General features: G+C 46.0%; 1 protein-coding gene across 1 annotated transcript in view; it reads left to right on the top strand.

Annotated features, from left to right (window-relative positions):
* The first annotated feature begins 1,953 nt into the window (after positions 1–1,953).
* Sh3tc2 (SH3 domain and tetratricopeptide repeats 2) overlaps positions 1,954–13,282 on the top strand; it is a 57,084-nt gene continuing 45,755 nt past the window's right edge. The window contains exons 1-2 of the mRNA XM_034518691.2: positions 1,954–2,115; positions 8,314–8,412. Of these exons, the coding sequence (XP_034374582.2) occupies positions 1,995–2,115; positions 8,314–8,412 (220 nt within the window). The 5' untranslated portion in view covers positions 1,954–1,994. The remainder of the gene's footprint in view (positions 2,116–8,313; positions 8,413–13,282) is intronic.

Below are 13,282 nucleotides of genomic sequence, written 5' to 3'. Positions count from 1 at the left end.
TCCGACAGATTCAACAGAACAATTCAAGAAGAGAACTGAGGTCTTTGCATCTCAAGGGAAGTAAGGACTTCCTCAAGAATGGGCAGTTCATTTCAGACTTGCCAAAATGTCTGTCTCAAACAGCTGCCCCAGGGTGGATCTAAGACAGTGATCTAAGATCCTCTAAGACAGTGGATATGGATCTTGGTCCTTCATATTTCTGGTTGTGTGGTCCCTGTATGAGAGTGGTATGTGGGTAAGTCCCACAGAAGGAATAAGCCTACCCATTTGCTTGTCGAGTTTCTGGGTTCCTCTCAGAGTCTTTGAATGGATGTTTTCTAAAGAACACTTACCCTTTCTTCTTGAGTAGGTTTTAGTTAGGGGAGGGCATGGTACATACACGTCATGGAAAACATACTTGAAACAGTTGTGCATAGACAAAACGCCCACCATGAGGGGGCTGGGATCAAGGGACCACACCCCTGTGAGTCCTTGTTATCTCCAGCCCTCCTCTTTTACTATGTCTTCCACTATGGAGGCTGGTCCAGAGGGTTCATTGTGATCTATCACTGTGGGAAGAACTCACATGTCAGAAAGGTGATACTTTCAAACCATTGAACCAACTTGGATGGGTCCAGGGACTAAGACTGACATTTGGAAATGGGCTGTGTGTGTGTGTGTGTGTGTGTGTGTGTGTGTGTTTGTACTCACTTGGGCAAATTAAATGCTTCACTTCTTTTCTCCCTTATCAAAAAGAAAACAGCAATGCTAACATTATGGGGCTCTTGTGTTACTTAAGTAATATATAATGAGTGTTTAGTTCATAGAAAACAGTCTCTGATGGACACATAACCAATTAGCATACAGTCTTTGAAGCTGTAGTAGGGGCCTGTTGGAGAGAGATCCTGTGTGCTGTGTGTCCCTAGGCTGATCCGGTAGAAGCTGAGGACTCTCTTGACTATTCCAGGACACTCTTGTCCTTTACACCATCACCCAAGGCTCCTCCTGGAATGTAAACCTGACCAGGACACTGCCCTTTCTAAAAGCTTTGTGAGCCCTGAGAGAGAGCTCTCTCCAGAGAGCCTGAGGCACAAGCCAGCCAGGACCCTGCCTCTCTCAGCAAGTACCTTCTTGTCCCTGGGCGTTCCTGCAGACCTTTGCTCTGGGTAGGGAGGGAAGTCAGTGCCCAGTGATCCCGTGAATGGCTTGTTAGAGCAGTCATGCCTCCTGAGCAGTCTTGTGGGTATGCAGCCTGTTCACTCTCCCTCCTGTAAGCGATCTCCTGAGAGATTTTTCTGAGGCTCAGCCTCTTTGTGTGGTATGCACTCTCCTGCTTCATTGCCCGTCTGAAACAGAAAAGAGGTTGGTCTAGCATGACCAGTTCTTGTGAATGCCTGACACCTTAAATGTTTTGCATAGTCTGGTCCTTCAGCCATCAAGTCTTTGGTAACACTAGGTGATTTCCTGGATTCTCTCCCACCAGAACTGGGGTGGTGGTGGTGGGGTGTCTACAACTGGGGGTCGCATGTACTCCACACAATTCCCTGGCCGGTACTGGCTCTCTGATACTGCAGGTGCTCAGTCACAGGTCTGGCTTTACCAAACATCCAAGCATTTGTAGAAAGGCTTTCTAAGAGCTGGCAGGGGTGTTTGTGGGCCAAGTCCATCTGGGAGAGAGAAAGAACAACACCCTTGGTCCGTGGGATGCTCTCTGCCCTCCTCTGCTCCGGCCACCCTCACAAGAACCTGACTGTATCTGGATGCTAGAATGAGAGGAATGTGCCACAGCCTGATAGGCATGAAGCAATCTGTAGAAAGGCAGGGAGGAGCTGCTCCCTAGGCCAAGGCCTGACAGTGCAAGGACTATCTGGCCTGCAGGCTGAGTGGCCCCTCCCACCCTCCCTGGCCTCCCCACGGCAGGCCGGCAGGCCGGATATCAAAGGCTGCATTGTGCATTGAACAGCCTCGGTCCCCCTCGTGTGCCAGGGAGGAGGCGGGGAGGAGGGACACCACCGATGGGAGGCTCCCAAGGTTCTCCTGACTGGCGTTCCCAGGGGCCTTGGCCCAGGGAGGATGGTGCACACATGGGTGGCTGCTTCTGTATCCCTGGGGAGCGGAGTCTACCCTGGGGCCCAGGTGAGTTTCCTGAGGGGATCTGGCTTAGCGCTTAGGTAAGAGTGCTGGTCCAGGGAAGGTTCAGGGAGTTGGTACTTTGGAAAAACTGTCCTTCCAAAGATTGGGAGAAGGATGTAATTTCTGGCTTCCTCTCTTCCTTCCCTCTCTAGTTTGGAGTTTCCCATTCTGGGCGCAAAAACAGGCAATGAAATCCGCGGAGCATCTATTTTCCCCCCAAGAAGCAAGCTGCGTGCTGGGGCTGTGCTTTGTGGACAGGGAGTGAAGGCTGCTCTTGGCAGCCACTCCTAGTGTGTGACTAAGCCCTTCCTTCCTTTCTTCCCAAGATTCCCTGGGACAGGAAGAAGGCTCTGCAGTGAGTTCCTCTGTAGCCCATGACGGTCATCAATTTGGCCTGGGTCACTCAGCGCTATTTTCATCACGCGTCTGCCGCTAAGGAAACACGGGCGGGTTCCTCCCTCCTACCTGTTGTGGTGGCTTTTGACCTGTAGAGTTGAGGTCATGGAAAATTGTCCTAAGAAGATGTCCAGTGATCTGGGCACGGTGACCAGCCTTCCCGGTTTGCCTGAGACCGAGGGCTTTCCTGGGATGTAGTCAGTTTTAAAACACAGACCATGGGTCACAGTGAACCAGGACAATTGGATATATTGTTGAAAGCTCCTGCAACTTTTCCTACACTGTAGGATGTTCTTCCGGAGGAGTGGTGGCTGTAGGGAAAAGGGCTGGGCTGGAGGAGATAGGCATAGTTCTGCACCTTTATTAGGGTCACATGTCTTCCTGTAGCACTCCCGTGGTTTGGGTGAGCCCAGTGGGAGGTTCCCCTCGCTAAGGGCTTTTCCTTTGGCTGACTGTTTTCCTCTATGGTCTTGTGACCTGGGCTCATCAAAAGGACTTAAGATATCTCTCTGTCTCTGTCTCTGTCTCTGTCTCTGTCTCTGTCTCTGTCTCTCTCTCTCTCTCTCTCTGTCTCTCTCTCTTTCTCTCTCTCTCTCTCTCTCTCTCTCTCTCTCTCTCTCTCTCTCTCTCTCTCTCTCTCCTTCTTTCTCTCATTTCTAAAGTGAACCTGAAGCAAGCTAGAAGTTCTGGCCTACTCATTTTGACACCACTAACAAGGACTTCTTAGACAAGGGACACCAAGGACCCACCCAAAACTAAACAGACCAACTCCAAACATCACAACAGGCATGACATATTTTGTCTTTCCAAATTTCCAGGTTTATAGACCTTTCAAATCTTTCCCCCCAATCCTGTTGTTTTTGTTACCCCTTGGGAACAGACATAGTGAGGGCTACTTGGGATCACAGGTCTGGAAGTCATGGACCTGGGCCCCCGGTCTAACTCCGTCTGCCTCCAGGTAGGCCCGTATCATTGTGGTCAGCCACTTCCAGCTTTCAGGCCTAAAGGTCTGAGTTTGAGCTTGACTCTTTTATCCACTTCGAGTAACTTATTTAATGCCCCTGTTTCGGCTTCCTCACCCCTGGATTTGATGACATATCATGCTTTCCTCACAAGGTTGTAGTGGGCCCAAGTTTACACTTTCAACATAGAAAACAGCCCAGCACATAGTTAATCATGTGCAGTGGCTACCAGGCCTGTTAATGATGGTTCTGTGACTGTAGCATACCATATCCTCAGGGTTCCACATGGTCACCTAGGAAACCTGAGGCTGTAAGCTGCTAGTGGAGACCCTCCAGGCTCTGTCCCTGATGCCTAACTCCAGTGTCCATGAGTGGAGATCTGCTGCTGATTTGAGTCCCGTTTGGGAAGTGTTCTGCGGTGCAGAACTAGGAAGCTGATATGAAAAGGTGTCTTTGAGGTTCCACGACACCGTCATCCAGTAATTTTATTCTTTTTGCTTTTTCATGCTGGCACGGCTGAGCCCCGGGTTCACTGTTTCATCAGAAGCTGGCTTACTATTTATTCTGTTAGAATTTCCATGTCACTCTTCCTGAGGTGTTCTCCACCCACCAGGCTTTTCCTGAGGGAAGTTGCTAGGGATGCATCTGAGGCCAGATGGTGTAAATATTTTCATCTCAGCCTCCTGGTAGATCCTAGGGAAATGTCACAAAGTCTGAGACGCTTCTCTGAACGACTTAAGCTTCTCCAAATGACTTAAACAGTTGCATGACCGTAGGCAAGTCTCTCAGACCTTTGACTAGCAGTTATGTGAGAGCGTGCTGGCGTTAAGTGGTGGTGCCAATCACAGGAACCTTGGGGAGGATTAGATTGGACATTGTGTCTCATGCACATGAAGTTCAGCGATGGACAGCCGTTCTGCTGTCCGCTAACATGGCCACACCTCACCTTTAATGCATTACTCTCTAGTGGAGAGATGTCTGTGTCCTAGTTTCTTTGGCTGCTTCCGCTATGGTGTCTATTTAGGCGGGAGTTGACAGTGAGGAACAAACCATGTGTCCTTGTGCGTGTGGGGAGGCAAAGGAGAAGGCTTGAGATAATATGGGGCCCTGGATGGCTGCCCAGGTTTGCTATGTGGTGACCTGGTAAGGTCGGGCTGCCTCAGCAAGTTGTGTTCTTTCTTGTAGACCCTACTGGTAGCTTCTCCTGGTGACGTTTCTCACTTTCTGTAAAAATCTTCTAGTAGCACATGGAGAGGGGTGTGTGTGGGGGAGCAGGTCCTGGCCAGTTGCCAGTATCTGTGACTCCTGTGCTTTGGGTTTCTTGCCATTGTTAGTCACCAACAAAAGCCCCCCCCCCCTTCACAGCACAAAGGAAGCCATGTCACTGTCCCTTATCTCCGGTACTTTTTTGAGGAGATTTGGCAGAAATTCTTATATAGAAGATGCAGGGGAGATGTGTTTAGATATTGCCTCTCTCTCTTCAAGCTATCTAGTATGACTGATGAGTCGAGGTAATTACAGGAGAAGGGGAATACTCGGGAATAGACAGAGCATCAAGAATTTAAAGGAATGAAGTGAGCTTTGAACATGGTGATGCTACAGAGTGTTGGAATAACAAGCCCCATCCACCCTGACATGTTTCTATTTTGTGCCACCAGGAAGTCTTCATTTCTTTCTCCTTTTGAATAAATAAAAATCTGAGTTCACAATTGGGAGTCCCCAGATGACTCTCTCCAATCCGACTCTCACATCTCACTCAGCAAAATCATGAAATCTGTGTGTGTGTGTGCGCGTTTCCCTTTTACTACCTATTCCCACACACCCAGTCATTGCAAAAAAAAAAAAAAATAGTTGGCAGTTTTAAATGTGAACACAGTGCTTCTGTTATGCAACTTGCTTGCCCACCCTCTATATTATACGCTGAGCTACATCCATATGGATGGATGTAACTATAGTTAAAGTCTGTTCCCCCCCACCCCCCAGAGGAGATGTGAGCTTACCTCACAAAACTGCTGATGGTGTGGGTGTGTTTGCTGGGTCAAAGAGAAAAAAATGTGGGCAAAGTAATAAAGAGCATGCTGGGATGCCTTCAGGGTTGATCTTCTTTATGTTTGGGGTTGGCAGTAGGTGCAGAGAAGCGGGGAGGACTCCATCTCCAGCAAGTTTCTGCATTGAGAGGCTTTTCTCATCAGAGACCTTTGACCTCAGAGGTCCTACCTAGGTCAGCTACCATAGCAGAAATAGCAAAGTCTGTTCCCAAAGATTTGGGCGAGCTCTGATTCTTCTGATAACTTGCTGTGTGACATTGGTAAAATCAGCACTCATTTCTGGCCCTAAATTTCCCAACATTCGTTTTCTGTGGTGATTGTTTCTCCCTCGTATTTATCTCCAAGATTTGGCAGGTCAGGATGCCTTCTTTTTTCTTACTTCAAAATACAGTATCATTTACCCTGTTCTCTCCCATCGCACCACGAACTCTACAGTCCACTCTCCACTGCTCCCCACTCTCCCTGCCCCAACTCCAAGGCTTTCCTCACTGTAATTTTAATAACAGGTATTATTCAGAGTTTTAAAAAAGATTTATGGTGTGTGTGTGTGCACATCTTGAGCTCTCAGAGTGAAGAGGACACTGTTGAATCTTTGAAACAGATGTCACAAGCATACATGTATGTGCATATGTATGTATGTCTCAAATAAGCAAGCAACCAGGGTTCAGAAGCTCTGATTTGGGCACCTCCTTCCCAAATAACTGGAGACAGGTAAGACCTCAGAAGTGGATGAGGCAAATGCCCTGTCCAATGTCATTTAATCAGTCCATGGAGCGGTCTGATTTGTGCTCTTTCTCACGTCTTACGATTTCCACCGAGAGCCCGCTTTAGTTACTTCTGATTCCTGCTCGACTCTAACTCATTCCGGCCAGATTTCCCACTAAGCTGCTTAGCTTTCAGCACTGAGCAGCCAACTGCGTTTCCTGAACAAAGAGTTGCACTTCCTTGTGCTTATTCAAGCTGACATCCATTTTGTATTTACTGTACATCAACCTTGCTAACTGCTCCCACCACGAAGATAGGGAGAGACTTCTGGGTGTTAAGATGCCACCATGGAGTCCCACAGTGGAGAGAAACCAAGCCTTTTGGCAGCAGTTTGAGGATTGCAGTTTGACATTGGCTAAGAGGATTGTGACTGCTGGAATCTTTTTGTTTGTTTGTTTGTTTGTTTTTCGAGACAGGGTTTCTCTGTGTAGCCCTGGCTGTCCTGGAACTCACTCAGTAGACCAGGCTGGCCTTGAACTCAGAAATCCACCTGCCTCTGCCTCCCAAATGCTGGGATTAAAGGCGTGTGCAACCACTGTTGCATGGGTTGTGCCATTAAACTACAGGTCCAGATGGCCAGACTGGATGGGCCTGCACACCTCTGACCTAAATTTTATAGACAGTTGTGCAGAGTAAATGAATGACTCAGAAATACGGTTAGAGACAAGATCACTAACCCTTTTTCCTAGGAGTGGGTTATGCTTAAGAGTTCTGGTCCAGTGGTTCAGTTCTTGAGAAATTTTGTCCTGAGAGGACAAAGTCCAGGGTCTACAATTAAGGTGCTAAAGAAACAAGCTCCTTTGTATTTGGACAATACCATCAAAGAGGCCAGACTTGCAGGGTTACCCAACTTTTTGGGTTCTCTGGTCCATACTGTGTGAAGACCCGTCATGGACTATGTATTATTTGGTAGTCTCCAAACTGAGACCATGGTTCATTGGGGCACCACAGAACTAAAGAACTACCCTGAACTGTACATGGCCCAGGGGTGGTGGGTGAACACACCATGTATGTGTCTAAAGCAATGGGTAAATGTCTCCACTCTCTGTCTACTTCTTCATGCTTTTTAGTTGCACTCTCTGCTCTCCCTTCTACCTCAAGCAAGCGAAACAGCACTCGTCTCACCTCACCCCAGTCCCCATCCCGTGTCCCAATCTGCAGCTCCCTCCTGATATTTATGTATACCTAGTGTGTGTAGGTGTTTCTGTGTGAGTGTGTATGTGTGTGTGTGTGAGAAAGAGTAGATGTGTGTGTGTGAATAGATGTGTGTGTGTGTGTGTGTGTGTGTGTGTGTGTGTGTGTAGAGGTCAGAGGACACTTTACAGATGTCACATCTGTCTCCTTAGGGATTGCAATCAGGAGGTTTGGTCAAGTCAGGCTTGATGGCCTTTACCTGCTGAGCCATCCCATCAGCCCACAGTCTTCTGTTATTTTGGTGGTTGGTGGCAGTGGTGCTAGTGATGGAGCCCAGTGCCTGTCTGTGTTAGGCAAGCTCTCTTTAAAAACTACACCCATGCCCTTTCCTCTACTTCTATAACTACAAAAATAAAGTAAGGATTTTAAGAGCTGGGAGGATAGAGATTCTTGGTCAGGACCCTATTTTGTGTACAGATCCAAGGGCAGCATGGGACGGTCATTACAACTGTTCCTCAGCCATCTCTCTAATGACAGCATTCTTGCTCATGCCATTCCAGTCCTCTTATACCTAGCTGCAGTCAGAGCCATATGAACTGTGTAGACCCCACATGCCTGGAGCACCTTCAGTGCACTAAGCCCTGGAACTTAGTTTGACCTCTGGGTGGGAGTATTTAATGAAATGGGTACACCCAGGCTGCTGTAGGATTGAGATAGCACACACGGCAGTGGCAGTTTTTGGTAACAGCTGGCTACAGAGTAGCTATCAGGCGATGATAGTAATTCTTTCAGGCCCTTCGTCCTGCCAAAGCCACTGACCCTTGGTAGGAACTTGCAATCTGTACTTCCGACTTGTGTATACTCTTACAAACGATCTTTTGGTTTATTTTCTTCAGGTAAAGAAGCTTCTTCTAAGAGCCCACCTGGATTGACTGAGGACACGTCCTCACTTGAGAACAAGGGAAAATGTTTCCTGCCACAGAATATGACTCAAGGTATCAAAATCTCAAAGATAAGTGCAATTAAAAAAAAAAAAAACATAGGCAGAATACTTAAGGAACTTCCTCGTCTGTCCATCTGCATTCTCCCTTCTTGCCCCGTCTTTGTTACCTCCAAGTGCATTTGTGTGTGTGTGTGTGTGTGTGTGTGTGTGTGTGTATCATATTAGCACACTCACAAACCTTCCAGGCTCTTACTCAAAGCTCTTTAGAATCTGGCACAGGTCAGGAACTCCATATATAATTTCTGGGTTAGAGAAACGTATTTGCTTAGATTTTTAAGATGATAGGGGACATGGTTAGATCTAAAATAAAATGCACATTCAACCTCGAAGAGTTGTCTGTATGCAGTTGGTGTCCAGAAAATGTACAACAAAGACACAGATTGAGAAATGGATGTGCAGAGAGCCTGATTATATTCTATATAACGCTTATCACAGTCTCTTACATAGTCTAGGTTCTGAGTAGATATTTCTTAAATAAATGAATAATAAAATGAAAACTGGCCTGTATAGAATGAGACTGAGACCTGAGAGATTGGCTGGGTAGAAGGCATCTGAGTGAATATTTTAGAAGCAAAATATTTTAGAAAAGATTTGAAAATCAACATTATGGAAAATATCCATCAAATAAGTATCTTATAAGGCCCTCTTTTCTGAGACTCCAGTGAAACCTGCAAAGAGAGAATTCTCACTAGAAAATGCTGTAACTGAGATGAATCTTACAGCAGAAACCAGAGGACAGGCAGAAGTGTAGCTTCTGTAATGTGATAGAGGAAACCTGTCTTAGTGAGTGTTTTACTGCTGTGACCAGACACCATGAGCCTGTCTTAGTTAGGGTTTTCATGCTGTGGAGGGGACACCATGACCAAGGCAACTCTTAGAAAGGACAATACTTAATTGAGGCTGGCCTACAGGTTCAGAGGTTCAGTCCATTATCATCATGGCAGAAAGCATGACACCATGCAGGTAGACTTGGCACTGGAAGAGTCTTGACCCAAAGGCAGCAGTAGGAAACTGGCTTCCACAGGTAACCAACAGGAGGGTCTCTTTCACACTGGGCAGACCTTGAGCATAGGACCTCAAAGCCCACTCCCACAGTGACACACTTCCTCCAACAAGGCCACACCCACTCCAACAAGGCCACACCTCCTAATAGTCTCACTCCCTGTGGGCCAAGCATTCAAACACTTAAGTCTATGGGTGGACAAACCTATTCAAACCACCATAGAACCATTTTTTCTTTTCTTTTAAACTTTGATTGTTCTGGAACTTGCTACATAGGTTAGATTAGGCTGGCCTTGAACTCACAGAGATTCATCTGCCTCTGCCTTCCTAGTGCTGGGATTGAAGGTATGTACCACCACACTGGGCTTAGTGAGAGCCCATTTTGAGGGCAGATCCTGTGTCAGGAGGTCTGACATGGCCCCCTTCTTAGACAGTCTCTTCTATACGGTGGTACCCAAATCAATCTAGCAGAATCTCAGGAGGGAAGGTGACTTGACTGTCATATACTGTGTGATGAGGAAGAGGCTTAACTCTTGTTTTTTTTTTTTTTTTTAACTCAGGGTTCTCTAGAGGAACTGATATAAAAGGAGTTTATATATAACAGGGCTGTGGTCCAGTTAGTCCAACAATAGCTGTCTACTGCCTTGTCCTGTTTGTAGCCATCATGATCCACACCCTTCCAAAAAATGTACCTTTACTTGTGACACAGGGTTTGTGAAAGAGTTCCATTTTGGGTATTTTTAAGGAACAAACAGTGTTAATAGATATAATTATCATATATATATATATGATAAAGAGATAATGAAATTGTTAATTTTTTATTTTTAAAAAATTTATTACATTTACTTGTGCATCTGTGTATTTTTGTATGCATGTGGACATGCACACAAGGATGTGGGAATTGGTTCTCTTCCACTATGTGTCTCTCAGGGATCAAACTCAGGTCATCAGGCATGACAAGCCATCTTAGCAATAATAAGAAAAATCTCGCTCTTGGGTCACCTGCTTGACATTTGTAAGCTTGGGCCATCCCAGAAAACCCCTTGAATAGCCATCCGCCATTCTAGAATGACGGCGAAGTCAGCATTTTGCCTTATTAGCACATGAAAACTGATGAACAGGGGTATCATAAGGTGAAACCCAATCTGCCGGCTGAGCTTGCAGGAAGGTCACAGTGTGGAAGTGGGAGACTTGGTGCTAGCTGCCAACCTTGCTTTATGCCAGACGACCTCACACAGAATCAGTACATTATTCTGATTACTGGCTGGCTTCCAGAAAGATTAAAATAGGATACAATGTGCTTTCCTCTTCACTGGAGTAAAATGGACTTACTGCCCCGTGTGGTGATTTGCGGTACTACAGGGTCCCACCTGCGCAGAGGTTCTGCTCTCAATAGTAACTAAGATCTCAAAGATCTTAGGTTTTCTCCGTTTTGTATACACGGGTTCATATACCATAAGGGAAGTCACGCTGAGGGTACCACCAGTGGGCAGCAATGGCTTTGTAAGAGATACTAAGAGGGAGTTTGCATCAGGTTTTGGAAGGCAGGAGAAAGATGGAGTTTGGCAGAACAGAAGTCATAGTATCAACTACTGTCAAGGTTAATAGTATTATCAGATAAGGACATTGGTAAACCATAATTTTGGGGGTACTGGGGGTAGGAGGTGGGTGGGAAGCCTCGCATGTATTGGGCATTTAATATGGGCCAGGAACTAAGAAAAGAGACATATACATAGCTCATTTAAAAGGACTCTTTCAAGTCGTGTAACAGGTTTTACCAAAACCATTTTTCTTTCCTTTTAAAAATAATTCTTCTCTCATATAGAGTGTATCCTGACTGCAGTACCCCCTTCTACTTCCAGCACCTCTTCCCCCTCCCCCATACCCAGATCCACTCCTCCTCTGTTTCCCTTCAGAAAATGAAGGTCTCCCAGGGTATCAATCAAATATGACTTATCAGGTTGTAATAAGATTAGGCACCTTCCATCACATCAAGACTGAACGAGCCAATCTACTGGGAGGAAAAGTTTCCCAAAAGGAGGCAAAAGAGTCAGAGACAGCTCTGCTCCCACTGTTAGGGGACTCACAAGAAGACCAAGCCACATAACCATAAGATATATGCAGAGGGCCTAGGTCAGTCTGACACAGGCTCCCTGATTGTTGGTTCAGTCTTTGTGAGGCCCTATGAGCCCAGGTCAAAGCCATTTATCTAACAGGACTATCAAGCATGCAGAGGTGGTTAACTGTTCAGGGTAGCACAGTTATTAAGGGGCAGAGCTAAGCCCTGAACCTGAGGTGCTGAGACTCCTCCTTTGGCTTCTTGTTTGTGCTATCACTCATCCTGCAGGTTGGCATGAAGTAGGGATGCCAGCGGGAAGCTGGGAAGACTTGCTAGATATTAAGGGGTTGGGTTGACTGGAGGCAACACAGGCCAGAGAGGATTTGAATGGAAGAAAAAGAAGGAGGAGGAGGAGGAGGAAGAGGAGGAGGAGGAGGAAGAAGAAGAGGAGGAGGAGCAGGAGCAGGAGGAGGAGAAAGAGGAGGAAGAAGAAGAGAAGGAGGAGGAGGAAGAGGAGGAGGAAGAGGAGGAGGAGGACCCTTTTTTCCCCCCTGTTCATAGGTTCTCTTTATTGCAACACACATTCTGAAAACTTAAATTTTGGGGGGATTTAATAAATGTAATATTAAATTCTTCTCTGAGCTCATGACTTCCATCCAACTTCTTCCTGGCATTATTCACTGAGAACTTATATACCTCAGTGAATTCTCAATACTTTAAAAAACAATTTGAACTTCCCAACAATCCTACCAAGCAGATTTGTTCAACCCATCAATTAACAGTTAGCGAACAGGTGTGGCCTCTTGGTTCTATCTGACTCTTGCTTTTAATGATGTATTCTGCAAAGAAAGAGGGTCAGAATTGGTAGCTTATTAACACAATTGAAGTTATCCCTTCGCTTGAAATATTCCAATGAATTTCTCCGGAGTGTGTGTGTGTGTGTGTGTGTGTGTGTGTGTGTTTGACGTCAATGGAGAAATAGGGCAAAGACTAGGGAGATTATTAACTGTTCCATGGGAATAGGGATGAAGGAGTGACATTGGCATCTTGAAGAGGTATGCTGCTGAACATCCTAGATTTGACAGGGTGGTCCCACAATAAAGTGTTATCTGGTCTCAAATATCAATAACATAATGCTGAAAAAAAAAACCCACATTTAAGTCAAAATAAAACTCCCCAACACGGACTAGGAGATGCTACATAACCATTTCCCACCTGTCTAATCTCATCTTCTATTTCCAACTCTCTCCCCATGCTCCAATTATGTATCTATTTCTTTGGCATACAAGCCTATTTCCTGAAACCACGCCTTTAAAATTGCTCTGAAGAAGGACTCTTGATGCAGGTCCCTTGAACTTGTGTAGGAGCTGACCTGTGGCCACAGACAGCACTTCCAGCATCTCTATGTTAAAAATGGGCCTTTCATAGGGTGGAGACCAGGCTATCTTGTGGACTGCACCTGCAGGATAGGGGTCATTTTTTTAACTTGACTTTGGACAAGTTGGGAGGAAAAGAGAGGTTTCTGTGAATCCAGCCCAGTGCTTCTGTTTTTTGTGTTGGATTATTATTAACAAAAAGGGTACTTAACATCTGAAGAAGCTATTTCTGAAAAGATAACTACTGCAACAAAGGGATATCCATTGTGGCCCCCTCTGACACCTCCAAATAGTATGCAACTGGATATCACTGTTTCTTGATCCTATGACAGGTTCTTGTATCTACAGTTCTTTTCTCTGTGGAAGGGAATACTGGGCAGGCTAGTTTTATCCCTAGCATCAGTCATCAGTCACGGGAACAGCAG

Source organism: Arvicanthis niloticus, chromosome 14 (genome assembly GCF_011762505.2).
Source record: "Arvicanthis niloticus isolate mArvNil1 chromosome 14, mArvNil1.pat.X, whole genome shotgun sequence".
NCBI lineage: Eukaryota > Metazoa > Chordata > Mammalia > Rodentia > Muridae > Arvicanthis > Arvicanthis niloticus.
Note: the sequence above shows the minus strand (reverse complement) of the source record. Positions and strands in the feature narration are given on the sequence as shown.